The sequence below is a fragment of the Saccopteryx bilineata genome, chromosome 4 (genome assembly GCF_036850765.1).
Source record: "Saccopteryx bilineata isolate mSacBil1 chromosome 4, mSacBil1_pri_phased_curated, whole genome shotgun sequence".
Lineage (NCBI taxonomy): Eukaryota > Metazoa > Chordata > Mammalia > Chiroptera > Emballonuridae > Saccopteryx > Saccopteryx bilineata.
In genome coordinates this window covers 83,382,442-83,404,644 of record NC_089493.1, presented here as the reverse complement: position 1 = coordinate 83,404,644, position 22,203 = coordinate 83,382,442, and the positions used below count along the sequence as shown (strand labels likewise).

Sequence of the window (22,203 nt, the reverse complement as noted above, 5' to 3'; positions counted from 1 at the left end):
TTAATAATAATGGCAATTATATTATTTAATAAAGTTTATTGACGGTAAGAAAAATTTGTATTTTGTTTTATTCCAGAAACGGACAGAACTTTCCAGTAGACCATATATACTTTTAAATTAGGTAGTTTGACATTAGAGTACTCCATTTTCTGTATGTTTTCCTTCCCAAAAGCTTAATATCATCCTATTACAATCTGGGCTGTTTGCATGACTGTCCTTGCCTACACCACTATTTCTGGATCCGGTGGCCTTCTGTTTCATTGCTTGTTCTCTCACTCTTACAGTAGATTCACAATCTTCCTAACAAAGGGTACATTTGAATGATTTTTCTGAATCCTTGAGTTCTGAAATATGCTACATTTTGATGATTTGGGTAAATATAAAATTCTAGGTTGAAACCATTTTTTCTCTGAGAATATTGAAGGGAAACATGATGCCATTTCCTGTGTTTTTGAATGACTTTTTATTTTTTTCTCTGGAAGCTTTTTCTCTTCTTTGTCCTTAGAGTTCTGAAAGTTCGCAACAGATGTCTCTGGGCTTTTTTCATTCATTGAGCTGAACACTAGGTGGACCTTTAAATCTGTAGACTCTTAGCTTTTATGTTCTTTATTAATTTCTTCCCTATTGTTTTCTATTTCTGAAACTCTTGTAGTCAGATATTGGACACACTGTTTAGATCTACTTAAGTTGCTTTATTTATTCTCTCCTATTTCTTTCCCTTTTTGATTCACTTTCTTGGAAATATTCTTGGTATTGAATTTTTGTTTCTGTTATTTTTTACCAGAAATCCTTTTTGATTCTTGCATTTTTCTTTCTTCTATTTTTTTTTTCTTGGTTTATGGATATGCTATCTTCTTAAATGAGAATGAAAAATGTCAAAACAAAAAATCACCCACCTTTTTTATTATTTCCTACAGGGTAATTTTTTGTTTTTCTCTTTTCAGACTTTCTTCAAATGCACTGTAATAACTGGTTGTTCGTTTTAAAGAGCAAGACACGGAAAAACTAACAGGGAACTCTAGTGATTGATTGGATTTTTTTAATTTTTAATTTTTTTTTTAGTGAGAGACAAAGAGACAGAGAGAGAATCAGATAAGACAGGAGATGAGAAGCTTAAACTTATAATTGTGTTATTTTAGTTGTTCATTGATTGCTTCTCATAAGTGCCTTGACCCAGGGGCTCTAGTGGAGTCAGTGACCCCACCCAACCTCAAGCTGGTGAGCCAGTGCTCAAGCCAGCAACCTTGGGGTTTCAAATCTGGGTCCTCAGCTTCTTGGGTCGACATTCTCTATCCACTGTGCTACCACTGGTCAGGCAGTTGGAATTGTTGACAGGCTTTGGAGCTGGCTGTTGTGCTGTGGGAATTTTTAATGCTAACAGCTAGAAAAGTCTTTTCTCAGCAGTTGCTCATCTTTTTAAGAAGGGAAACCTCATTTTTTTTTTATATATGTACACTTTTTCCTTTGGCTGGGTGAGGAGATGTGGCAGCATGGCACTAGGGGCTGGAGGAATAGACTGTTCTACAAATAAACTGAGTTAACCTCTATTTTTGGTTCCAGATTTCATTTTTTGAGATGTTGGTTCCTTCTTATCTGTATCTCTCTTTTCCTTTCTCCTTGTAGTAGTATATGTGTACGTTTTTATAATTTAGTTTATCAGTCTGACTCATTTACCTAGAAATACTCTCTCATGTATTGTCTCCTTCCAAATCCCTGATAGACAGATACAGAAAATTGAAGAGTGATTAGAATAGGATTGCTGGTGAAATAAAAACTATTATTATTTCAGGGGACTTTTCTTTTAGCATAGTAATAGAATCACTATAAGACAAAGTTGAAGACTGTCATTTATGTATTTTTTTCTCAATACACATTTATTTAAAATCTTACGTACCAAGCACTAGAATATACCTGGTTCTGGATGAGCATTTCAGTAACCTACATATATGATTAGGTGTAGAACATTTAAAAAGATTTCTGTATTTGTAATGCCTAGTTAGCTTTTCAGAGTGTTTCTCTTCTGCATGTACCGAAGGATAAACTCCAGAGATGTGTGTGTATCCATGTCATTGAAGTGACTTTTGTACGTTAAGAAGCCCAGTAGCTCTGAGAGCTCTGAGTCACCAAAGGAGTAGATAACATGCTTGCCTATCTCAAGAAATGCAAGGGAGTTTAGATGTATGAGAGATACTGGTTTTACCTCTGGAAACGTAATAGAGGTTGTATTCATGTAAGGTATTCAATTTAACCTGATAGAGTTTTAAGATTTTATTTATTCATTATAGAGGAGAGAGAGAGAGAGAGAGAGAGAGAAGGGGGGGAGGAGCAGGAAGCATCAACTCCCATATGTGCCTTGACCAGGCAAGCCCAGGGTTTTGAACCGGCAACCTCAGCATTTCCAGGTTGACGCTTTATCCACTGCGCCACCACAGGTCAGGCTTAACCTGATAGAGTTTTAACGAGAAAAAGGAATTTAGGAAAATAAGGATAACTGTGAAGATAGTGCATTAAATGTGTCCTAACATACCATAGGAACTTAGAGGGTGTTTTCAGTGTTAGTCTTAAGTTTATAGGGAAATCCCAAACAAATGAGTTTTGACATGTTTTTTCTTTGAAATGTTCAGAGTGGCATGGATTTATAGGCATGTTGATTCTCTACTAGTCTTGGGAACTGTGAGAAAATACGTCTTTAAGAAATACGTAGCTTGACAGTTTATCCTCTCATCTTGGTCTTTTTTTCATCATGTTTTAGGACAAGTTGGTTGTGTTTTGTTTTGTTTGTTTGTTTTAATTTAGGTGATTTATTGAGGTCAATTTAGGTCTTTCATTTGATCCTTTTTAATTGCTTATATGAGTATGTGCATTTATACCAAATTTTCTTGTTAAATTTCCTGTAAATTTAATATTTATTATTATCCCTATGTACAATATGTCTGATATCAAATGGCTCATCAAATATTAATCTTCAGAATTTTAAAATTTAACAAAATTTTATCAGTTGATTGGCATTGAGATTTTCTTTAATTGTGTCTCTCGTTTGATCCTTTAGTGATATCCTCAGCAGCTAAATTTTTGTTCATGTTCATGAAATTTCTTTTTTAAAAAAATGAGGCATAATATACATTATAATATATATTATATAGAGCATAATTATTTGAAATTTATATATATCACAAATTGATCACCACAGTAAATGACAAAGTTTTTATTTTATGAGAACTTTTAAGATTTACTTTCAGATATACAATACAATATTAACTATAGGTGTCATGCTTACATCTAATGACTTATTTTATAATGAAGTTTGTACCTTTGATTCTCTCTGCTAACCCATTTTGTACCCTGTTCCTGCAATTACCAATCTCTTCTGAGTTTTGTGGGTTTTTTTTGTGGGGGGCGGGGTTGTGTTTTTTTTTTTAAGATTCCACATAAAAGTAAGATCATGTAGTAGTATAGTATTATCTTTCTCTAACTTATTTCACTTACTACAGTGTTACAGATGGCAAGATTTCATTCTTTTTTATGGCTGAATAATACTGTGTGTGTGTTTGTGAGACATAGCAATTTTTTTATCCATTCATCCTTCGATTCACTCTTAGGTTGTTACCATATATTGGCTATTGTCAATAATATTGCACTGAACTTGGGAGTACATATACATTTTTGAGTTAATGTTTTTGTTTTCTTCAGATAAATACCCAGAAGTAGAATTACTGGATCATATCATAGTTGTATTTTTAGTTTTTTGAGGAACCTCCATACTGTTTTCTATAGTGGCTGCACCAATTTACATTAATCTCCAAGAGTGCACAGGGTTCCTTTTTCTCCACAGCCTTGCCAACACTTGTTATTTCTTTTCTTTTTTTGACAGAGAGAGAGAGAGAGAGAGAGAGAGATAGGGACAGACAGACAGGAAGGGAGAGAGATAAGAAGCATCAATTCTTCGTTGTAGCACCTTAGTTGCTCATTGATTGCTTTCTCATATGTGCCTTGACGAGGGCGGGGGGAGGGGCTACAGCTGAGCCAGTGACCCCTTACTCAAGCCAATAACCTTGGGCTCAAGCCAGCGACCCTATGCTCAAGCTGGTGAGCCCATGCTCAAGCCAGATGAGCCCGTGCTCAAGATGGCAACCTTGAGGTTTTGAACCTGGGTCCTCTGTGTCCCAGTCCGACGCTCTATCCACTGTGCCATTGCCTGGTCAGGCACCAACACTCGTTATTTCTTGAATTTTTAATGAAGGACATTCTAAGAGTTGTGAGGTGATTCTGTGATTTTAATTTGTGTTTCCCTAATAATTAGTGACATTGAGCATCTTTTTATGTACCTGTTGGCCATCTTTATGTCTTCTTTGGAAAAGTATCTGTTCAGACTCTGTCCATTTTTAAATCAGATTATATTTTGCTTTTGAGTTGTATGAGTTATTTGTATGATTTACAAATATTTTCTTCTATTCAGTAGGTTACCTTTTCATTTTATTGATGATTTCCTTTGCTCTACAGAAGCTTTTTAGTTTGATATAGTCCCACCTGTTTATTTCTGCTTTTGTTACTTTGCTTTTGGTGTTAAATCCAAAAAATCGTCACAAAGACTAATGTTAAGGAACTTACAACCTGTGTTTTCATCTAGGAGTTTTAAAGTTTCAGGTTTATTTATTTATTTATTTAGAGAGCGAGAGAGTGAGAAGGAGGGAGGTACAGACAAGAAAGGGGAGAGATGAGAAGCATCAACTCATAGTTGCGGCACAATAGTTGTTCATTGATTGCTTTCTCATACGTGCCTTGACTGGGGAGCTCCAGCTGAGCCAGAGACCTCTTGCTCAAGCCAGCAACCTTGGGCTCAATTCAGTGACTTTGGTGTCATGTTTATTATCCCACACTAAAGCTGGCAACCGTGTGCTTAAGCTGGTGAGCCTGTGCTCCAGCTGGCGACCTTGGGATTTTGAACCTGGGTCCTCAGTGTCTCAGGCAACACTCTAGCCACTGCACCACCACCTGGGCAGGCAGTTTCAGGTCTTATATTTGTCTTTAATCCATTTTGAGTTGATTTTTGTGTATGATTTAAGATTGCAATTCAGTTTAATTTTTTTGCATGTTGCTGTTCATTTTTCACAACATCATGTATTGAAGAGACTGTTCTTTCCCATTGTGTATTCTTGGCTTGTTTGTCATAAATTAATTGACCATTTGCGTGTGGGTTTATTTCTGCATTCTCTGTTCTGTTCCATTGATCTATGTGTGTCTTTATCGTACTATTTTGGTTACTATAGCTTTGTAATGTAGTTTGAAATCAGGGAGTATGTGATGCCTCCAGCTTTGTTGTATTTTCTCAAGATTGCTTGGCTATTCAGGGTCTTTATTGTCCAAATGGAATTACTTGATCAGATAATATGCATACTTTTTTTAAAGCTTCAGCTTAAATTAAAAGGAAGTAGAAGACAGATAAGGGAACAGGCCAGAGACCTCGCCTTCCAACTGCACACATACAAACATAAAATACAGACACAACTTAGTAAATGACAGGGACACTTCAGGGGATAAACTTAAGAGTCAAGGAAGTCAGCACCCTCTGAGAATGAGCCCAGACCCCAGGATGGGCTGAGACCTGGGCCAAGGCAGATGTTCTGAGGGGTAATGTTTGAGCAGCTTGGAGATGAGGTCCTGGGCTCCCATGAACACTAAAAGGGGGAACTTCCAGTCTACCTTGACAGTGCACTGATAAGTTTCATTTTATGACACACTATTCAAGGGCAAGTTTTTTCATCAGCAGCTCATAGCAGAGTACTCCTTTGCCTCACAGATCTACCTTCTTATTGTGTGTGTTCCCTACAATCCTTTTTGGGAGCAGGTAGTCCACGATGCCATACATTGTCTTCCTCCTCAGGGTGGGGTGTGTACAGACCAGCCAAAGTCAGCAATCTTTAGCTCTTCCTGAAGCCCAACAGCAGGTTCTCTGGCTTTATGTCTCTGTGACTCACCTTCCTGTAGCATCTGCCAGTTTCTCCATGAATCATGGCTGTTCACGGATTGTCATAAGTTCAGCTCTTCTTCAGTGCCTTGTAGAGCTCCCCGGGTAGTGGTGCGTACTCCAGAATCAAGTAGATCCTTTGATGGTCATAGAAATAGTTGTAGAGATGCAAGATGTTGGGATGCTGCAGATGGGTATGGATTTTGATCCTCCTATGAAGCTGGTTCTCCACACCTTCCTTTTCTGAGACTTGAAGAGGACCTGAATACCACAATGAAATGAGCCAAGTACATACAGTGGTACCTTGACACACGAGTTTAATTTGTTTCATGGCCGAGCTCCTGACTCAATTTGCTCATGTGTCAAATCGAATTTCTCCATTTAAATTAATGAGAATGCAATTAATCCGTTCTGGCCCCCAAAAACCACATGAATTTTTTGTTTTATATGCTTTTAAATAAGAGAATACTTTATAAATAACATACATATATATATGTATATATATAATAAGAGAATGTAAAGAAATAAACTGGTTTATGAAGTGCATTTTATTTACTTTCAAGGTCAGGTAAAGATGCTGGGGGGGGAGGAACATTAGCATAACAATGACCCTTCCTGAGCAGGAAGGTAATTAGTAATTTCACAGACAGCTGCCCAGCACCACTTTTAACAATAAAAGTGAACAAACTCAAAAAACACAAATTTTACAAACTCATTTGCCCAACACTCGTGATTCAAAAATCCCATGAGTGACTGCTTGTCTCTCAAATTGCTTGTGATTTAAAGTGCTCGTGTGTCAAGGTACCATTGTATTCCCAAACTTTGCCTAGAGGATGCCCAATTTCAAAGTTGTCAGTTGTGACTGACTGCATTAAGTTATGTGTTCTATCACTGTTCTGGGCATTGGAGTGGCTCTTGAGGACAAGCAAAGGTGAGGGTGGTAGGCTCCTTCTGGAGGACTCTGGGGCAGGGTGTTCATTCAGGTTAAACTGGCTGCTGGTAGTAGGGCCAGAGGTGGGCATTCTCCTTCTGGGCCATCCTTAAAGGGAAAGGGGGAGGAGAGCGGAGGCCTGTGGCGCAGCCAGCCTTCTGGCTGCTGGCAGTTAACTCAGAATATGCATAATTATGATATAATGCTTTTGATGCACACTTCAGAGTTACCCTTAAAAGAAGAGATACCATTATTAGTATGGTTAATCCGGTTTCTTTTTATTATTATTTTGCTAGTATTGAGTTAAGATCATGAGTATAATTTTATAGTTTGCTTTTTTTCACTGAGCATATTTTGATCATTGTCTCATATGTATCTCAAAATTAATTTCAAAAGCTCTATTTCAAAATTAATTTTTAATTTATTATTTTTGGAGATATAATTTGCCACCTTAAAATGTACAATTCAGTGGTTTTTAGTATATTCACTATATTCTGAAACCATTACCACTGTGTAATTCCAGAGCATTTCTATCACCTCCAAAAGAAACACGCACCCATTAGCAGTCCTTCCCAATATCTCCTCCCTTCCCAGGCAGCCACTACTGTGACCTACTTTGTCCCTTTGGATTTGTCCATGTTGGACATTTCATATAAATGGAATTATACAGTAGGTGGGTTTTTGTGTCTGACTTATTAGCATAATGCTTTCAAGGTTCATCCATGTCTCATATAAAAGTACTGGTTTTATGGCTGTTATATTTTGTCATAGTGATGCCATAATTTACTTTTTTATTTTATACATTCTTTTTACATAAGTAATATCAGGAATGTTAATATGTGTATTTTTTATTTATAAATGTCAAAGTATATTATTGTGGTGGGTTTCTAAATGGAAATTTCCTATATTAAAAGTTAATGATGCTTAATGCTCCTGATTCACGTGGCCAAATTGTGTTTTAGAAAGTTGGTATGAAATGAATTTAAACCACTATCAGTAAGGTAAGTGAGATATGTCTTCAGTTAAGCCTCTTTAATATACTGCTCACAAAAATTAGGGAATATTTTATCACTTTGTATTTAATTTGAAATATCCCCTAATGTTTGTGAGCAGTATTTATACTATTACCAATTTTGTTGCTAACTTGATGGTTAAAAAAGACTACATTCTTTTAATTTGTATGTTTTTATTGTTGGTAAAGTTTAACTTTTTTTCATAAGCTTATTTAGTTATTTCAATTTCCTCTTTTTTTTAATCTCTATTTGTGTCTTGTCTTTTTTTCCCCTTAGGATCTTTTTGTTTTCCTTTTGATAGAGCTTTATATACATTAAGGAAGTTAGCTAGTTTGTTTATTTGTTGAAATATTTTCCTTGTTTTTTGGTTTGGTTTTGTGTTTTTTGATGTATAGAAATTTTAATCTTTATAATGTATTTTTTTAATTTAAAACAAAACATTAAACAGTGTATTTGGAATTACAATATGATATAGACCATATTATTTTTACAAATAGCCAACAGTTTATTTCAGCACCATTTAAAAAATAATCAACCTCCTTTCTCACTGATCTTTGATTCCTTCTCTCATTTATTGCAGTCATACATGTATGAGGCTCTGAATCTCAGTTGCCTATTTTGTTTCATCAATCTCTCTGTTTTTCTTCCTAAGTTCCATGTAATTTGAGATAGAATATTATACTGTATCTATATGCCTTGCTTGGGGTCAAGTAGACCTTTATTAGCAAGTGGGCTAACCTGGAATTCTCTATTTTGGGGAAATTGTTTAAGCTTTTGTAAGCCTCATTTTTTTTCCATATGCAAAAGGAGATAGTAAATATAACCACTCTAAAGGGGGTATTTTAAGAAATATAGAAATGACTATTGCCTGACTAGGCGGTGGTGCAGTGGATAGAGCATCAGACTAGGATGCAGAGGACCTAGGTTCGAAACCCAGAGGTTGCTGGCTTGAGCATGGGCTCAACCGGCTTGAGCGCAGGGTCGCTGGCTTGTGCATGGAATCATAGACATAACCCCATGGTCGCTGACTTGAGGCCAGAGGTCTCTGGCTTGAAGCCCAAGGTCACTGGCTTGAGCCCAAGGTTGCTTGAGCAAAGGGTCACGAGCTCTGCTGTAGCCCCTCGGTCAAGACACATATGAGAAGGTGATCAGTGAATAACTAAGGAGACCAAGGAACTGCAATGAAGAATTGATGCTTCTCATCTCTCTCCCTTCCTGTCTCCCTGTCCCTCTCTCTGTTTCTCTCTGTCTGTCTCTCTCTCTCTGTCACACACACACAAAAAAAGAAATGACTATTAAGTGAACACTGTCCTGGCACATTTAATAAGTAGTCAATGAATGTTAGCTGTTAAGATGATGATAATTTCATATTGCATATTTATATGAAGTGGTAAAATTCTTTTTTTTCAAAATTGTTTTAGTCAATCTTTTTTAAATTTTTAAAAAAAATTTAAGTGAGAAGAGGGGAGATAGTGAGACAGATTCTTGCATACACCTCAACCAGGATACACCTGGCGATCCCTGACTTGGGCCAATGCTTGAATCAACCAAGCTGTTTTTAGCACCTGAGGCTGATGTGCTGGGACCAACTGAGCTATCCTCAGTGCCTGGGTACAGAGTTCGAACCAGTTGAGCCACTGGTTGTGGGAGGGAAAGAGGGTGAGAGAGGGAGACAGAAGGGGAGAGAAACAAGCAGTCACTTCTCTTGTGTACCCTGATCAGAAATTGAACCCAGGACATCCATATGCTGGGCCAACGCTCTATCCACTGAGCCAGTTGGCCAGGACCTGTTTTAGTCATTCTTTAATATTTAGTTTCTGGATTGACTTTAAGTTCCTTTTTTTTCACCTATACTTTCAAAAACCATTCCAATAGGATTGCAATAAATCTATTAGTTAATTTTGGGAGAAATACAATATTCAGTGTCCTCATCCAGAAAATTGGTATTTTTCTCCATTTGTTCAAGTTTTCTTTTTGTTTTTATAAGATTTACAATTTTTTTTTCTGAAAGGTCTTGTATGTGTTTTTAGTATATTGAGATATTTTTTTGTTGTTATGAATGAGATATTTTTTGCGTTAGCTTTTAATGAATTAGCTTTAATGAGTTTAATGAGTTGTGTATATTCCTTTAGGATCTTTTAGGTTTACTTTTTTCATTTTACATACAAATTATTAAATATATATATTTATGATTGCCATTGCTCTTTAATCAAAATGTTCTTTGGTGCCTTTTCTCCTTAACTTTTGTCATTTAGGTGAAAACAGATGACATAGCAAAAATTTATCAGCCTAAGCGTTACGCTTTGTCACCCAAGACAACGATTACATTGGCACATTTACTTGCTGCTCGTGAAGATCTATCCAAGATTATCCGGACAAGTAGTGGCTCCAGCCGGGAGAAAACGGCATGTGCCATTAATAAGGTTGGTTTTCTTTCAGTACAGTGGAGAATGAATCTACAGTATCCTTGTTTGATGTTTTTACAGATTGTAATTTCTTCTTCTTTTATATTCTGGTGAATTAGGAAATAGAGTTGTGGAAAGGCTTCAGTCCATCGAGACTTAGTTTTGTCTGTGCATGTTTATTTGAATTTCTGTATTCAGAAATTAAACCAAAGTTTTATCTGACTTAGAGGCTTTTATTAAGAGCTTCAGGAAGAACTGTCTTTCCAAGTATGTAATCACACTTTGTCAATGAAAATTTGTAGGGATTGTTTCAGGTTCTGACAGATTCTTTGCATCCGTGTTATAAAGGAAAGAGTTCATGCTTAAGAGTCATAAAGATCTGGGTCCCCATCCTAGCTCTGTCATTACTCAGAGGAGTCACCAAGGGCAAGTTACTGAATCTCTTGGAGGCTTCCTGATTCAGAGTAGAGATCCATCTCTGACAGGGGTCTTAAACAGCTCAGGTCTGAATTTTTTACTTTAACAGCAGCAACAACAATAAATAATCTGGAATTTTAGCTCAGTTAGAATGTACTCTTCATTTAGATAGAGCATCCTATGACAGTCTGTATTACAAATGAGCAAAAAATTGGAAGAGATTTTGGATAATTTAAAACATTTTCCTCACTCAGTGAACTCAGTGTAGTGAGAGAGGTAGCCTTAAAGTAGGATACCTTGCCAGAGGAATAATTATTAAGTCAGTTTGCCTCATTATTGCTCAGTTAGGCACTAATGTTCATGCTTCCTACTTACATTTTAGATCAGCCTTCTTTATCTCCTAAAAATGTTCTGTCTTTAAATACAGTATGGGTGCCAAAGTAGGTTTATAGTTGTGAGCACATGAAAGAGTTTATTCTTGTGTTATTTATTATTTACCATATGAATGACTGTAAATCAATTTTGCCCCAACCTGTATGTTTCTTAATACTGTATCTTGTATCAGGTTATTTATTCTTCCTGCATTGAGAGCTGTTCTTTAAACTCTTTCCTATCCTCCCCTTTATATTAAATGAGAAGGCAGGTAGAGAGACAGACTCCCACATGTGTTCCGACCAGAATCTACCTAGCAAGCCCCCTACCTGCCAATGCTCTGCCCGTTTGGGGCTGTTGCTCGGCAACTGAGCTATTTTAGTGCCTGAGGCGAGGCCATGGATCCATTCTTAGTGCCTGGGTCAACTTGCTTGACCCAATAGAGTGATGACTGTGGGAGGGGGAATAGGGTGGGAGGGAGAAACAAATAGTCACTTCTCTTGTATGCCCTGACCGGGAATCGAACCTGGGACATCCACACACTGGGCCAGTGCTCTACCACTGAGCCAACCGACCAGGGCCTCCTATCCCTTTTCTGAGTTTATAATTTATAGTCTTAATTATTTGAGGGCAATCTTTCTTTTTCTTTTTTCTGCATTTGAGAAAATGATTTGTTATAATAAATCAGAAATACAAGAGTCTACTGAAACTGAAACAGTTGATAGAGTATGGTTGAAGTTAAACTGTTAAGGGAAATAAGAGTATCAAACAAAGCTAATGTATGTAGAAGCCCAAAATTGGTTTAAGAAAAATGTAAGGATGACAGCTTTCAGCATGGGTGCCTTTTGACCCCGGCCCTACAGGTATCTGTCATCATTCTCCCTTCTTTTTCCTCTAAAGCATCTGCTTAAGCAAATGGCTTTTCCCTAATGCCTGTATAAGGCAACCCCGTAGTAGCTTCTTTGTACATGATGCAAAGCCAAGAGGAATTTTATAAATCTTATTCCAGCGTAGAAAGTGTGCACATACCCAACCCAGCACACATTATACGGTGTCATTGCACATGGTAGAAACTTCACACAAGCGGTGCTGCTGCCATATGCAACCTGTTTTGTGCCTTGTAGCTAGGTCAGTGTTCATAACTTACTATACTAAAATATCAGCATGGCAGAAGGCATTTTTGGGCTCCAGATTAAATGCTTCTAAAGAGGCTATTAAGGTGATAGAGAACAGAACTGTATCTCAGAATCAGGCATCAGGGTGAAACATTGATGGGTTCTTTCTTGGATTTTTTTTTAGGGGGTAGAGATGAATAGCAGAAATGTTAGAACTTGGGTTGAGGATAATCTTATGATCAATTTTTGGAGAAGCATCCGAATATATCCACTAACGTAGCATATTTGGTGGAGAGACTAATGAGAATAACAACACAAAACAATTTTTTTTTGATTTGGTTATTAGGACATTATTGCTGATTTTAAAAGAACGTTTATATACTGCTCGCAAAAATTAGAGGATATTTCAAAGTGAATATGAAGCAATAATCCCCTAATTTTTGTGAGCAGTATACATTTCAAGCCTTGCTCCACAGTGAGAATGTTGTACTTTTTGTCTTTTACTTATCACATAAATTGCTAGAACATGATTTTGGTTACAGGATCAATGGACGTGAACCTCACTGAGTCGTAGGTCAGTTTGGTTGAGGCAGTTACTGTTTTATCTTTCTTCCTGAAAGAGACTGTTGGCTTAACCTTGGCTGTGCTGGGTCTGTGTGTCTTTTCTGTTCATGGACATGTAGAGTCTTTCTACAGAAGTTTTGGGGTCTTAAACCTGATTCTTGGTTTATTCTTCAAAGTGTTGTAAAGCATGGTTAACCCTTTGAGTAGTGAATTTTTTTCATGCTCACTGACCCCTGGGAGTATTTTTTCAAAAATAAAATTAGTTTGTTACATTTTTATTAACTTAAAATCATGTTTGTTTGATAACCAATTTACGGAAACAAGAAGTACATTTGTCTTTTTAATGTTGCCTTATACATATACGATTGTACTCTGGGTGGTCAGGAGGCATGAGGACGTACATGAACGTTCGTACTATTCAGAGTTAAGAAAGGACATCAAGTTTTTACACACACACACACACACATTTCTTTATATATATGTAAAATAACTAGATCATTGGAAGTTAGTGAGCTTAAGTTTCTCATTAGAAAGGAATAGTTGGTAGAGAATCCTTTTATCTCTTTGCAGTGCTACCTTGGATTATAGTCATTACATTCATCTCAGACCTCATTGTAACCACGTTACTGCAAATATTTCCTACTTTGTTGAAATAAAAATGTGCTTAGAAATAGTCTTTGGATAGTACATTACCAGATCAGTGGCAATGGAAGGTCCAGAGTTGTTGTATAAATGGATATTAATTTAATAATATGAGTCTGTAGTTTATATATATTAATGTTTTGCTAAAAGAGTTTCTTACTTTGATGGGTATTACATTTCTTACAGAATTTACTAAACAAATTTAAATAGGAGAAAATAACAAGTCTGTAAATTTCAGAATTATTTTTCTAGATTGTTTAAAAATAACACCATATTATGAGGAATTTGTCATATATCACATTTATATTTTTAATATTAATTTATACTGTCATATATGATACTTCCATTCATATTTGGCTTCTGTTTCTTCATTAGAACAATAATTTCAATACCATTTGAATTCTTGATGTAAATTTTAATTTTTAAAATAATAGAAACTGAAAGAAAATGTTTCTTCATACAGGTGCTGATGGGAAAGGTGCCTGACAGGGGAGGACGGCAGAATGAACTTGAACCACCACCCCCCGAGATGGCGCCTTGGCAAAAGAGACAAGAAGGCGGCGGAAGGGGTGGTTGGGGTGGGAGAGGAGGAGGCGGTGGGGGGGGAAGAGGTGGCTGGGGAGGGGGAGGTGGTTGGGGAGGTGGCGGGGGAGGGGGAGGAGGGTGGGGTGGCGGTGGGGGAGGTGGAGGCAGAGGCGGAGGGTTCCAAGGTAGGGGAGATTATGGTGGGAGGGGCGACTATGGTGGAAGAGGGGGCTATGGTGGGAGAGGTTATAGAGATCCGTATGGAGGAGGTGGCGGATATAGAAGATATTAAAAACTACAATAAACAGCAGTGCTTACTTCTTGATAGGTAGGTACATTAGGCGTAGTGTTCTAGATAACATAGTTATATGTCATCTTTGAAGTAGACACGTTAGATTCCCTGGTACCATTCTTGAATTGGCTTAATATGTAAGACCATTGTTTTATACTACCATCTGATTTCTTGGACAGAGTGATGATTTTGTTTTTCATAGTCTGTGTACCCTTGAGCATGTTATGTCTTTTAAAAAAAACAAAAAGAGCAAAAACTATTTTTAAAAATGTAAATATTTATTACCATCAAACTTGGAAGATGGAAAGTATTTTATTGTCATGATTGAATTTAATTGTTACCTGTATTTTATTCAGGTTTGAGACACATAAATGACCCCACTTGTTATTAGACTATTGCTTCATCTGTTATTCTTGTGTTTTGTGTTTGTTAATTTTTACTTTACAAAATAAGGAAAGAGACTGATAGTTTTGTTCAGTTAGTTGTCATGACTTGTTTTTTCTTTTATAGGAAGTGATTCTTCTGCCCAGGTTTCTAATAAAGTTTCATTAATTGAAGCCTGAGTCTACTTTTTGGTATGCTGTTTGATTTATTTTCTAACTGGATTTGAAATCTGTGATTTTGTTTGACAAAGCAAAGTTAGACTGAGGTCAGAATTACTGTAAAGGGACAAAGATATGAACCGGTTTTACATGATGGTGTAAAAAATATTCCTTTAAATTGTTTCTTCATCCTTTGGGCCATCATCTTAGAAATCAGAATATTAAAAGGCAGGCTGAAGTGTATTATGTAAGATTAAAGCAGTAATTACCAGTTTTAATTGATCAGAGGTAAGGCTGAGACATCGCTTCGTAATTCTGATTTGGAAAACACAGGGTATGTGGTTTTGTAGTTAAAGCAGAAAAAGGCTTGGAAACCAGGAGCTGCGAATTTGAATCATGGCACTAGTCCAGGGGTGCTATGAGCTGACATGACCAAAGGTCTCAAGGATTGATTTGTACTCATTTGTCAGATGAGGAATATGATGCTTGAGCCCTACCCATGTTGTTTCATAAAGACCTAAATATGAGTGAAATTTGCTGAGAATTTGTAGCAGGCCTATTGGAAATGGTTTAAGAGGTGGACCAAGTAATGCATTTTTCTCTTAGTATATATAGAGAGAGCTACACAGATTTTAGAAATCCCCACTGTAAAGTCTGTATCCTGATGTAGGGTTCTGGTCAACACCTGAGCATAACAACTTTTTGTGCTCAGATCAACTCAATAGATAGAAAGCTGAGTACCAGTGGATAAATAGTATTTATATTTGAGAATTTTGTTTTGTACTGTAGTAAACCTTGTGATCAAATCTAAAATAATGTTAAAACTTTAAAAGTAAATATCATGAATACTGCAGTCTTGGCCATGTGTTTTTCAAGATAACCCTTCAAAGAAATTTGTTCAGGATAGGAAAACAATTTATTTTTGCATATTTTTAAACTTAGATTTTAAAAAAAATTGGGGGAGGGGGCTGGGGAGAAGCAAGGAGAGAAACAGGAACATTGAGCTGCCTGTATCTTGGTCTAGCCTTTGGTGTCTAAAAGCATTGATTTTAGAAAGGGGCAGGGAGGAACAGGAATTTCGCTGGTGGTCTAGATACACTAGATTGGCCCTGACTGGGGAATCGAACCCGCAACTCTTGTTTTCGGGAGGGCGCTCTTAACCAACTAAGATAACCAGCCGGGGCCATTTTTTTTATGTGCTTATATTTAATGAAGAGACTTAATGTTATATGTGATTGTTGGAAAATAATGTTTTCCGTAATTAAGAAAACATTTTTATTAGTAGCTATGAACTCCGAAAAATGGTTTTCAAAAATACATAAGCAGACCACTGGAGTAAAATATTTCAAGGGAGTTATTATTTAAAACAGAAAACATTCATTTAAAACTTTTACATTTCTGCTTCTTTTCTTCTTGGGAGCTTTAGTTGCTGACACAGAAGGGGTTTACAACTATCTTTAACTTTTATCACTAAAGATTTATAAATAATGATAGAAATATTAGTTTATCCATTTCTGTAAGACTTCTCTATTCAGAGGAGTGCTGTTGGATTAGCCACAGGACTCACTGTAAATCCTATCCAAGTTTATTTAGCATTTGCTCCTAGAATCATGTTGGAGCTAGAACTACACATATTTACATATTCCTATAAACCTCACTTGAATAAAAAGCTGAGTGGTCAAGACTCAAATTATCTTCTTTCTTCTGAGCTAAGATTTTTTTTTAAATAAATTTTTATTAATGTTAATGGGATGACATTAATAAATCAGGGTACATATATTCAAAGAAAACATGTCTAGGTTATCTTGTCATTAATTATGTTGCATACTTCTCACCCAGAGTCAGATTGTCCTCCGCCACCCTCTATCTAGTTTTCTCTGTGCCCCTCCCCCTCCCCCTAACTCTCTCCCTCCCTCCCTCCTGCATCCTCCCTCCCCCCACCCCTGGTAACCACCACACTCTTGTCCATGTCTCTTAGTCTCGTTTTTATGTTCCACCAATGTATGGAATCATGTAGTTCTTGTTTTTTTTCTGATTTACTTATTTCACTCTGTATAATGTTATCAAGATCCCACCATTTTGCTGTAAATGATCTGATGTCATCATTTCTTATGGCTGAGTAGTATTCCATAGTGTATATGTGCCACATCTTCTTTATCCAGTCTTCTATTGAAGGGCTTTTTGGTTGTTTCCATGTCTTGGCCACTGTGAACTGTCTGAGCTAAGATTTTGATGATAATCTTTGTGCAGTGAAAATTTCATTTGTTGAAGAGTGTGCTAAGCAATATCTAAAATAGCAATAAGGCAATCCGGGGCCTTAATGTGCAAGGCTATAATGTGAGATGTTTTATAAACAGTGCAATACAAATGTATAATATGATGAATGGTGCTTCATTGCTTTCTTAAGTCCAATACCTTTCTTTGTGCTTTCTCCTCTTTCCTCTTTGCCTGGTTCTCATTTTCTTTTCTTTTTTCCCCCCTATTTATTACCTTGTCTTCTCGCCCCTTTTTTCTTTTTCTTGCCTTGGTCTAGCCTTTGGTATCTAAAAGCATCTTTTTTTGTTAAGGTTTTATTTATTGAAATTAGAAAGGGGGAGGGAGGAACAGGAAGCATCAATCTGGTAGTAGTTGCTTCTTGTATGTGCCTTGACCGGGCAAGCCTGGAGTTTCAAACCAACAACCTCAGCGTTCCAGGTTGACACTTTATCCACTGTGCCACCACAGGTCAGGCACTAATAGCATCTGTAGATATGCCTTCACTGTGAGTCTCTGGATTAAAGAAGGTACCCTTATATCGAGACCATGTAAAGAACATAAGTCCTGTCCATACATAACCGTGACATCATTACACGTCAGCTCTCAGCAAAAGAAGGGATGAGGAGTTTCCTTTTCCTTTAAAAAAATTTTTTTTTTTAGTAAGAGGAGGGGAGATAGATTTCCACATGTGCCCAGTGCACTGGGCAACCTTGTCTGGGGCTGCTGCTCAAATCAACCAAGATATCCTTAGCTCCCAGGGCCAATGCTTGAACCAATTGAGCCACTGGCTGCGAAGGGGAAAGAGAGAGAGGAGGAGAAGAGAAGCAGATGGTCACTCTTCATGTGTGTCCTGAACCTGGGATGTTTGCACGCAGGGCCAATGCTCTAACCACTGAGCAAACTGGCCAGGGCCCTGTAATTTTTTTTTGAACTCATTCCCTTGGGTTCTGCAGATTAGGGAAATCTTGCCTCATTAAACATAAAAAAATATTTTAAACCAAAAACATTTCATTATTTGTATTTTTGTCAAAAGAAGGTTTGAAAATCCAAAAAAGATTTGTGACCAGATAATGTTCTGAGCCATGATACTGTCTATATCTTGTACGGAGCTCAGGATAGAGATATTTGGGATGAGAATTGGGACTGGAGGGGAAGAAATTTAGTATCTTTAGGTTCAGGTTGTCAGAATGATTTATTTTATATGAAGTATCATGAATTGTCAAAATGATAAATACACCCGTATCCAAATGTATCAGAATACATTCCATACTGGAATTTAAGTGATTGGAGCTTTTCTCCCTCTTCATTGGCCTGGTTAAGCTGAAGTTGGCTGGGGATTAAGGGAAAATCATGGCTATCCTGAATCATTAAATAATCATGAACACAAATGAATTTCTCTGGTGGTCTATATATACTAGATTGAACCATTCTCTGCCAATTTCACCTAAAGCTTCAAAGTTTCTCTACTTGCTGGTTTTCTTAGAACTGTGGAATTAAAAGACCAGAGCCACAGAGAAATGACAACCTCAAATTTGTCTCCTTCAGTGTTAAGTATTTATAGATTAAAATGTGGGGATCACTAAGTCATTACGCAGTAAGATGGGAAAAGGTTGAATATTTCTGAACTGTTACTTCTTTGTGTTATAAAAAGATTTAGGAAAAATTATACTAATTAGTCGCTTTGTTTTTCCATCCAGAATTGTTGGGTTAATAGAGTAGGCAAGCTGTCTCAGCTGTAGATTATAGTAAAAATTCAGGTGAAGCTTGTACACGTTCATGAACTAGAAGAAATACAAGACATCTAAGTTGTAGGGATCCTAATGTCTTTTATCATATAAATATTACACAAAGGAAACTTACATTAGGTATAAAAAAACTTTACAATTTGTACATTTGCTTTTCTCCTTGCAGTTATTTTATATAACACATCTTTAGACAGAAATTCACAAATAGTAAAAAGGCAAGGCAGTTACCAAAGCGACATTGCTGTTGACAGAATTGGTCATTGTTTTGGCAGATAAATATAGGCACAAACTTATTTCAAGTCAGGAAAAGACACAAAAATTTATACACTAGGTTTAACCAAAAATCTGTTCCAGACTATTTCTGTAGATTCCACGCAAATACTGTTTACACCAGGGGTCCCCAAACTTTTTACACAAGGGGCCAGTTCACTGTCCCTCAGACGGGTGGAGGGCCGCCACATACAGTGCTCCTCTCACTGACCACCAATGAAAGAGGTGCCCCTTCTGGAGGTGCGGCAGGGGCCGGATAAATGGCCTCAGGGGGCCACATGCGGCCCGCGGGCCATAGTTTGGGGATGCCTGATTTACACTACTTTTTTGGCCCCTGCTGGGCTGTATATACCTGTGATATCACTGCTTCCTATCCATTTCAGTGATATATTCTAGAATGCTTGAGACTGTCTAGCCATGTTAATTTGACTCATTAAAGGGATTGTGATCTTTTAATTCCTAGATTACAGATTATTTACATATAAACTAACTTGGAATTTATATTTTAGGTGGAGGGGAAGAAGAATGAAAAAATTTGTTGCATGGATATATGTTTAAAGAAAATTGAGCTATACTGTTTTGGTCTATGTCAGAGAAAAAGAATAATAGAGGAATATGAATTTTAAAGATTATCATAAACTCATGTTATTCTATATAAGGTAAGCAGCGAAGTGCTTCTATAAATTTACATACTAGGTGGTAGGATTTTTTAGTTTGGATTTAGAAAAGAGTAAGTTTATGTGTTAAGTGATACTTTAAAATGATTAAATGAAATTGTTTAGAGAAATACAGAGTCTGACAAAGGAGTTTGTGAATACTTGTCCAGACAACTAAATGAACTATCATTAACCTTCATTAATAGATAACTCATAGGGCTCTTGTGATTTTGCCAAACAGCACAATTTAGTTTGTGAGCAAATTCTTCATCTTATAACAAACTGAACTTTATATTTGTGAATTTGTGTAAATGACTAAATGTTGTTTAATTCACCTCCACATTTTGTGAAGGAAGAAACAAAATTCCAAGTCACCTGCATGCCTGATACTGTATATATACATAATATATGCACATATGTACACACTGTCAGCTGTAACTGAAATCTCTGATCCAAGTAGCTTATTTCTAAGTAGTATTAATAGAGAAGGCAGTATAAACACAAATTCAGCTCAAAAAGTTACTTCCAAAAGGTAAAGACGGCACATGAAGAGCTAAAGACTCTGTTTATAAAAACAGCCATAAAGTCCTAATTCTATCCACTGTAGATTGTGTGAGGACAAACATATTTGTGTTATGTTTTAGCTAATCATCGAGTCATGTAGGAGATGGTAATAGCCATGGTGTCAAGTACTTAATTTGGTTACTTATTATGACTGAGTTGATCTGTAACTGGATAATACGTTAAATAGGCCCCACAAAATTTGTGCCTACATCTCCAGAAGTTCAGTTCTACATAGATGTCTTGTGTGTGTGAGCATAGTGAGGAAGGAGCAGGCCAAGGCCAGTTGATTCGATCTGAGGTAGTGCATTGGGAACCAGATTCATAGAGAATGCTGGAGAGTAGAGGAAGTGAATCTACTTTAATATCCTAAGCAAGCTTTGGATGGAACAAAGTAAATTCCTCAGTTCACAGAAAACCCCAGAGAAGGAAGCAAATGTATTTCTCCCAGGGATTTTAGTTCTGAGGAAGCAAAAGCTGGGCAGGCCACATAGGAGAACAGCTACCTTGTCAGAAAACAAGTTATGTTTCTATCATGCTTTTGCTATTAGTCTGGGGTGAGGGGGAGTTTGTGGGATGAATGGCAAACATTTTTCATTCTTCAGTTTTCCTCTCCTGTGATTCAACTGACTGGAAGAGAAAACAATACCACATGTTAGAGGAAAAAAGAGTAACTAGGTTTTCCTTTTTAAAATATCCCTTTTAAAGCTGGTCACTCAGGTTCCCTGGTCTTTGTGTTAATCGGTTTGGGAAATGAGATTGCTGATACACTCATCTACAAAATTGTGCTTCTTAAGTGTCTGGACTAAGAACAGTCACCCTGTTCCATCTGAGCTAAGACATGATTGCTTTTTGCAAGTTGGAGGCTTTCTATTTTCTTCTGTGCGTATTTCAGTTGGATCTTTAGATCATCATTATCTGCTTTCAGTGTATTTATTTCCTAAAGGGAAAGGAGAATGAGGTATGTTAATAAAGCAGCAATAAATAGCAAATCAGTTACAATATTGGTTGTATCTTGATTAGCATCTCCCATTCATTTTGGCTGAGCATTAAAAACTATTTTCAAGATAGTTATTTTACCCTGTATAAAAGAATAACAAGTTAAATATCAAGTGAGCATGTGTAAACAGCAATTTAATCATATCAAAGATGTGAGTGGCAACAGGCAAATAAACCATTCTCGGGCAATAGGCTGATAACAACCAAGCCTTTGGAGGCTGTGTAGCAGGTGACCTAAATTGGCAAACAGCGTCTCTAGTTAGGATGGAGGTATGAAAGTAGTGACTGAGATTACTGTAATATGAGATATAATTGTTCATTTACTCTGTGTTTTTACACCCAAATCATTGAAAACTAATGGACTCTTATAGTGTAAAGATAGGAGTTTTATCCCATCCTCTAAAGTGGGATCTAGTCATCTGTTTTTCAGTGATTTCATTATATGGACGGACAGTAGTTGGTTTGCAAGTCTTGACTTTTTTTTAATTGAAATAGATTTGACACAACATATAAATCTAAAGTGTACAACATGTTAATTTGATAGTTATATAACATGATTGCCATTTTAACTATAATTAACACCTCTCATGTTAAATAATTATCCTTTCTAGTTGGAATAATTCTAGTCTCTTAGCAAGTTTGATGATTTTAATACAATATTGTTATCTATAATCTCTGTTCTGTGCTCTATATTTCTAGGGCTTATTTACCACTTATAAATTTGTACCTTTAAACATCAGTCCTGTCCTCCCACCACCATATCCTGGTAACCACCATTTTATTGTTTTAACAAATTTGGCTTTTTAAAGTTCTACATATAAGTGATACAATATAGTCATTGTTTTTCTCTGTCTGCCTTATCTCACTTAGCATAATGTGTGCAAGGTCCAGCCATATTGTCACAAATGGGAAGATTTCATTCTTTTTCATAGC

The 22,203-nt window shown here is 36.7% G+C and overlaps 2 protein-coding genes and 1 pseudogene across 4 annotated transcripts in view; 1 reads left to right on the top strand and 2 right to left on the bottom strand.

Moving 5' to 3' along the window:
* The window catches only part of FAM98B (family with sequence similarity 98 member B), a 41,695-nt gene extending 26,886 nt beyond the window's left edge, over positions 1-14,809 (top strand). Inside the window, exons 7-8 of the mRNA XM_066274040.1 lie at positions 10,165-10,332; positions 13,888-14,809. Of these exons, the coding sequence (XP_066130137.1) occupies positions 10,165-10,332; positions 13,888-14,241 (522 nt within the window). The 3' untranslated portion in view covers positions 14,242-14,809. The remainder of the gene's footprint in view (positions 1-10,164; positions 10,333-13,887) is intronic.
* Positions 5,528-6,987, bottom strand: LOC136333918 (aurora kinase B pseudogene; annotated as a pseudogene).
* Positions 14,810-17,713: 2,904 nt separating the features above from the next.
* RASGRP1 (RAS guanyl releasing protein 1) overlaps positions 17,714-22,203 on the bottom strand; it is a 93,484-nt gene continuing 88,994 nt past the window's right edge. Inside the window, exon 17 of one of the 3 annotated variants that reach the window (XM_066277152.1) lies at positions 17,714-21,211. In XM_066277152.1, coding sequence (XP_066133249.1) covers positions 21,077-21,211 — 135 coding nt within the window. In that variant the 3' untranslated portion in view covers positions 17,714-21,076. The remainder of the gene's footprint in view (positions 21,212-22,203) is intronic. The other 2 variants (XM_066277153.1, XR_010731333.1) reach the window with 2 other exon arrangements.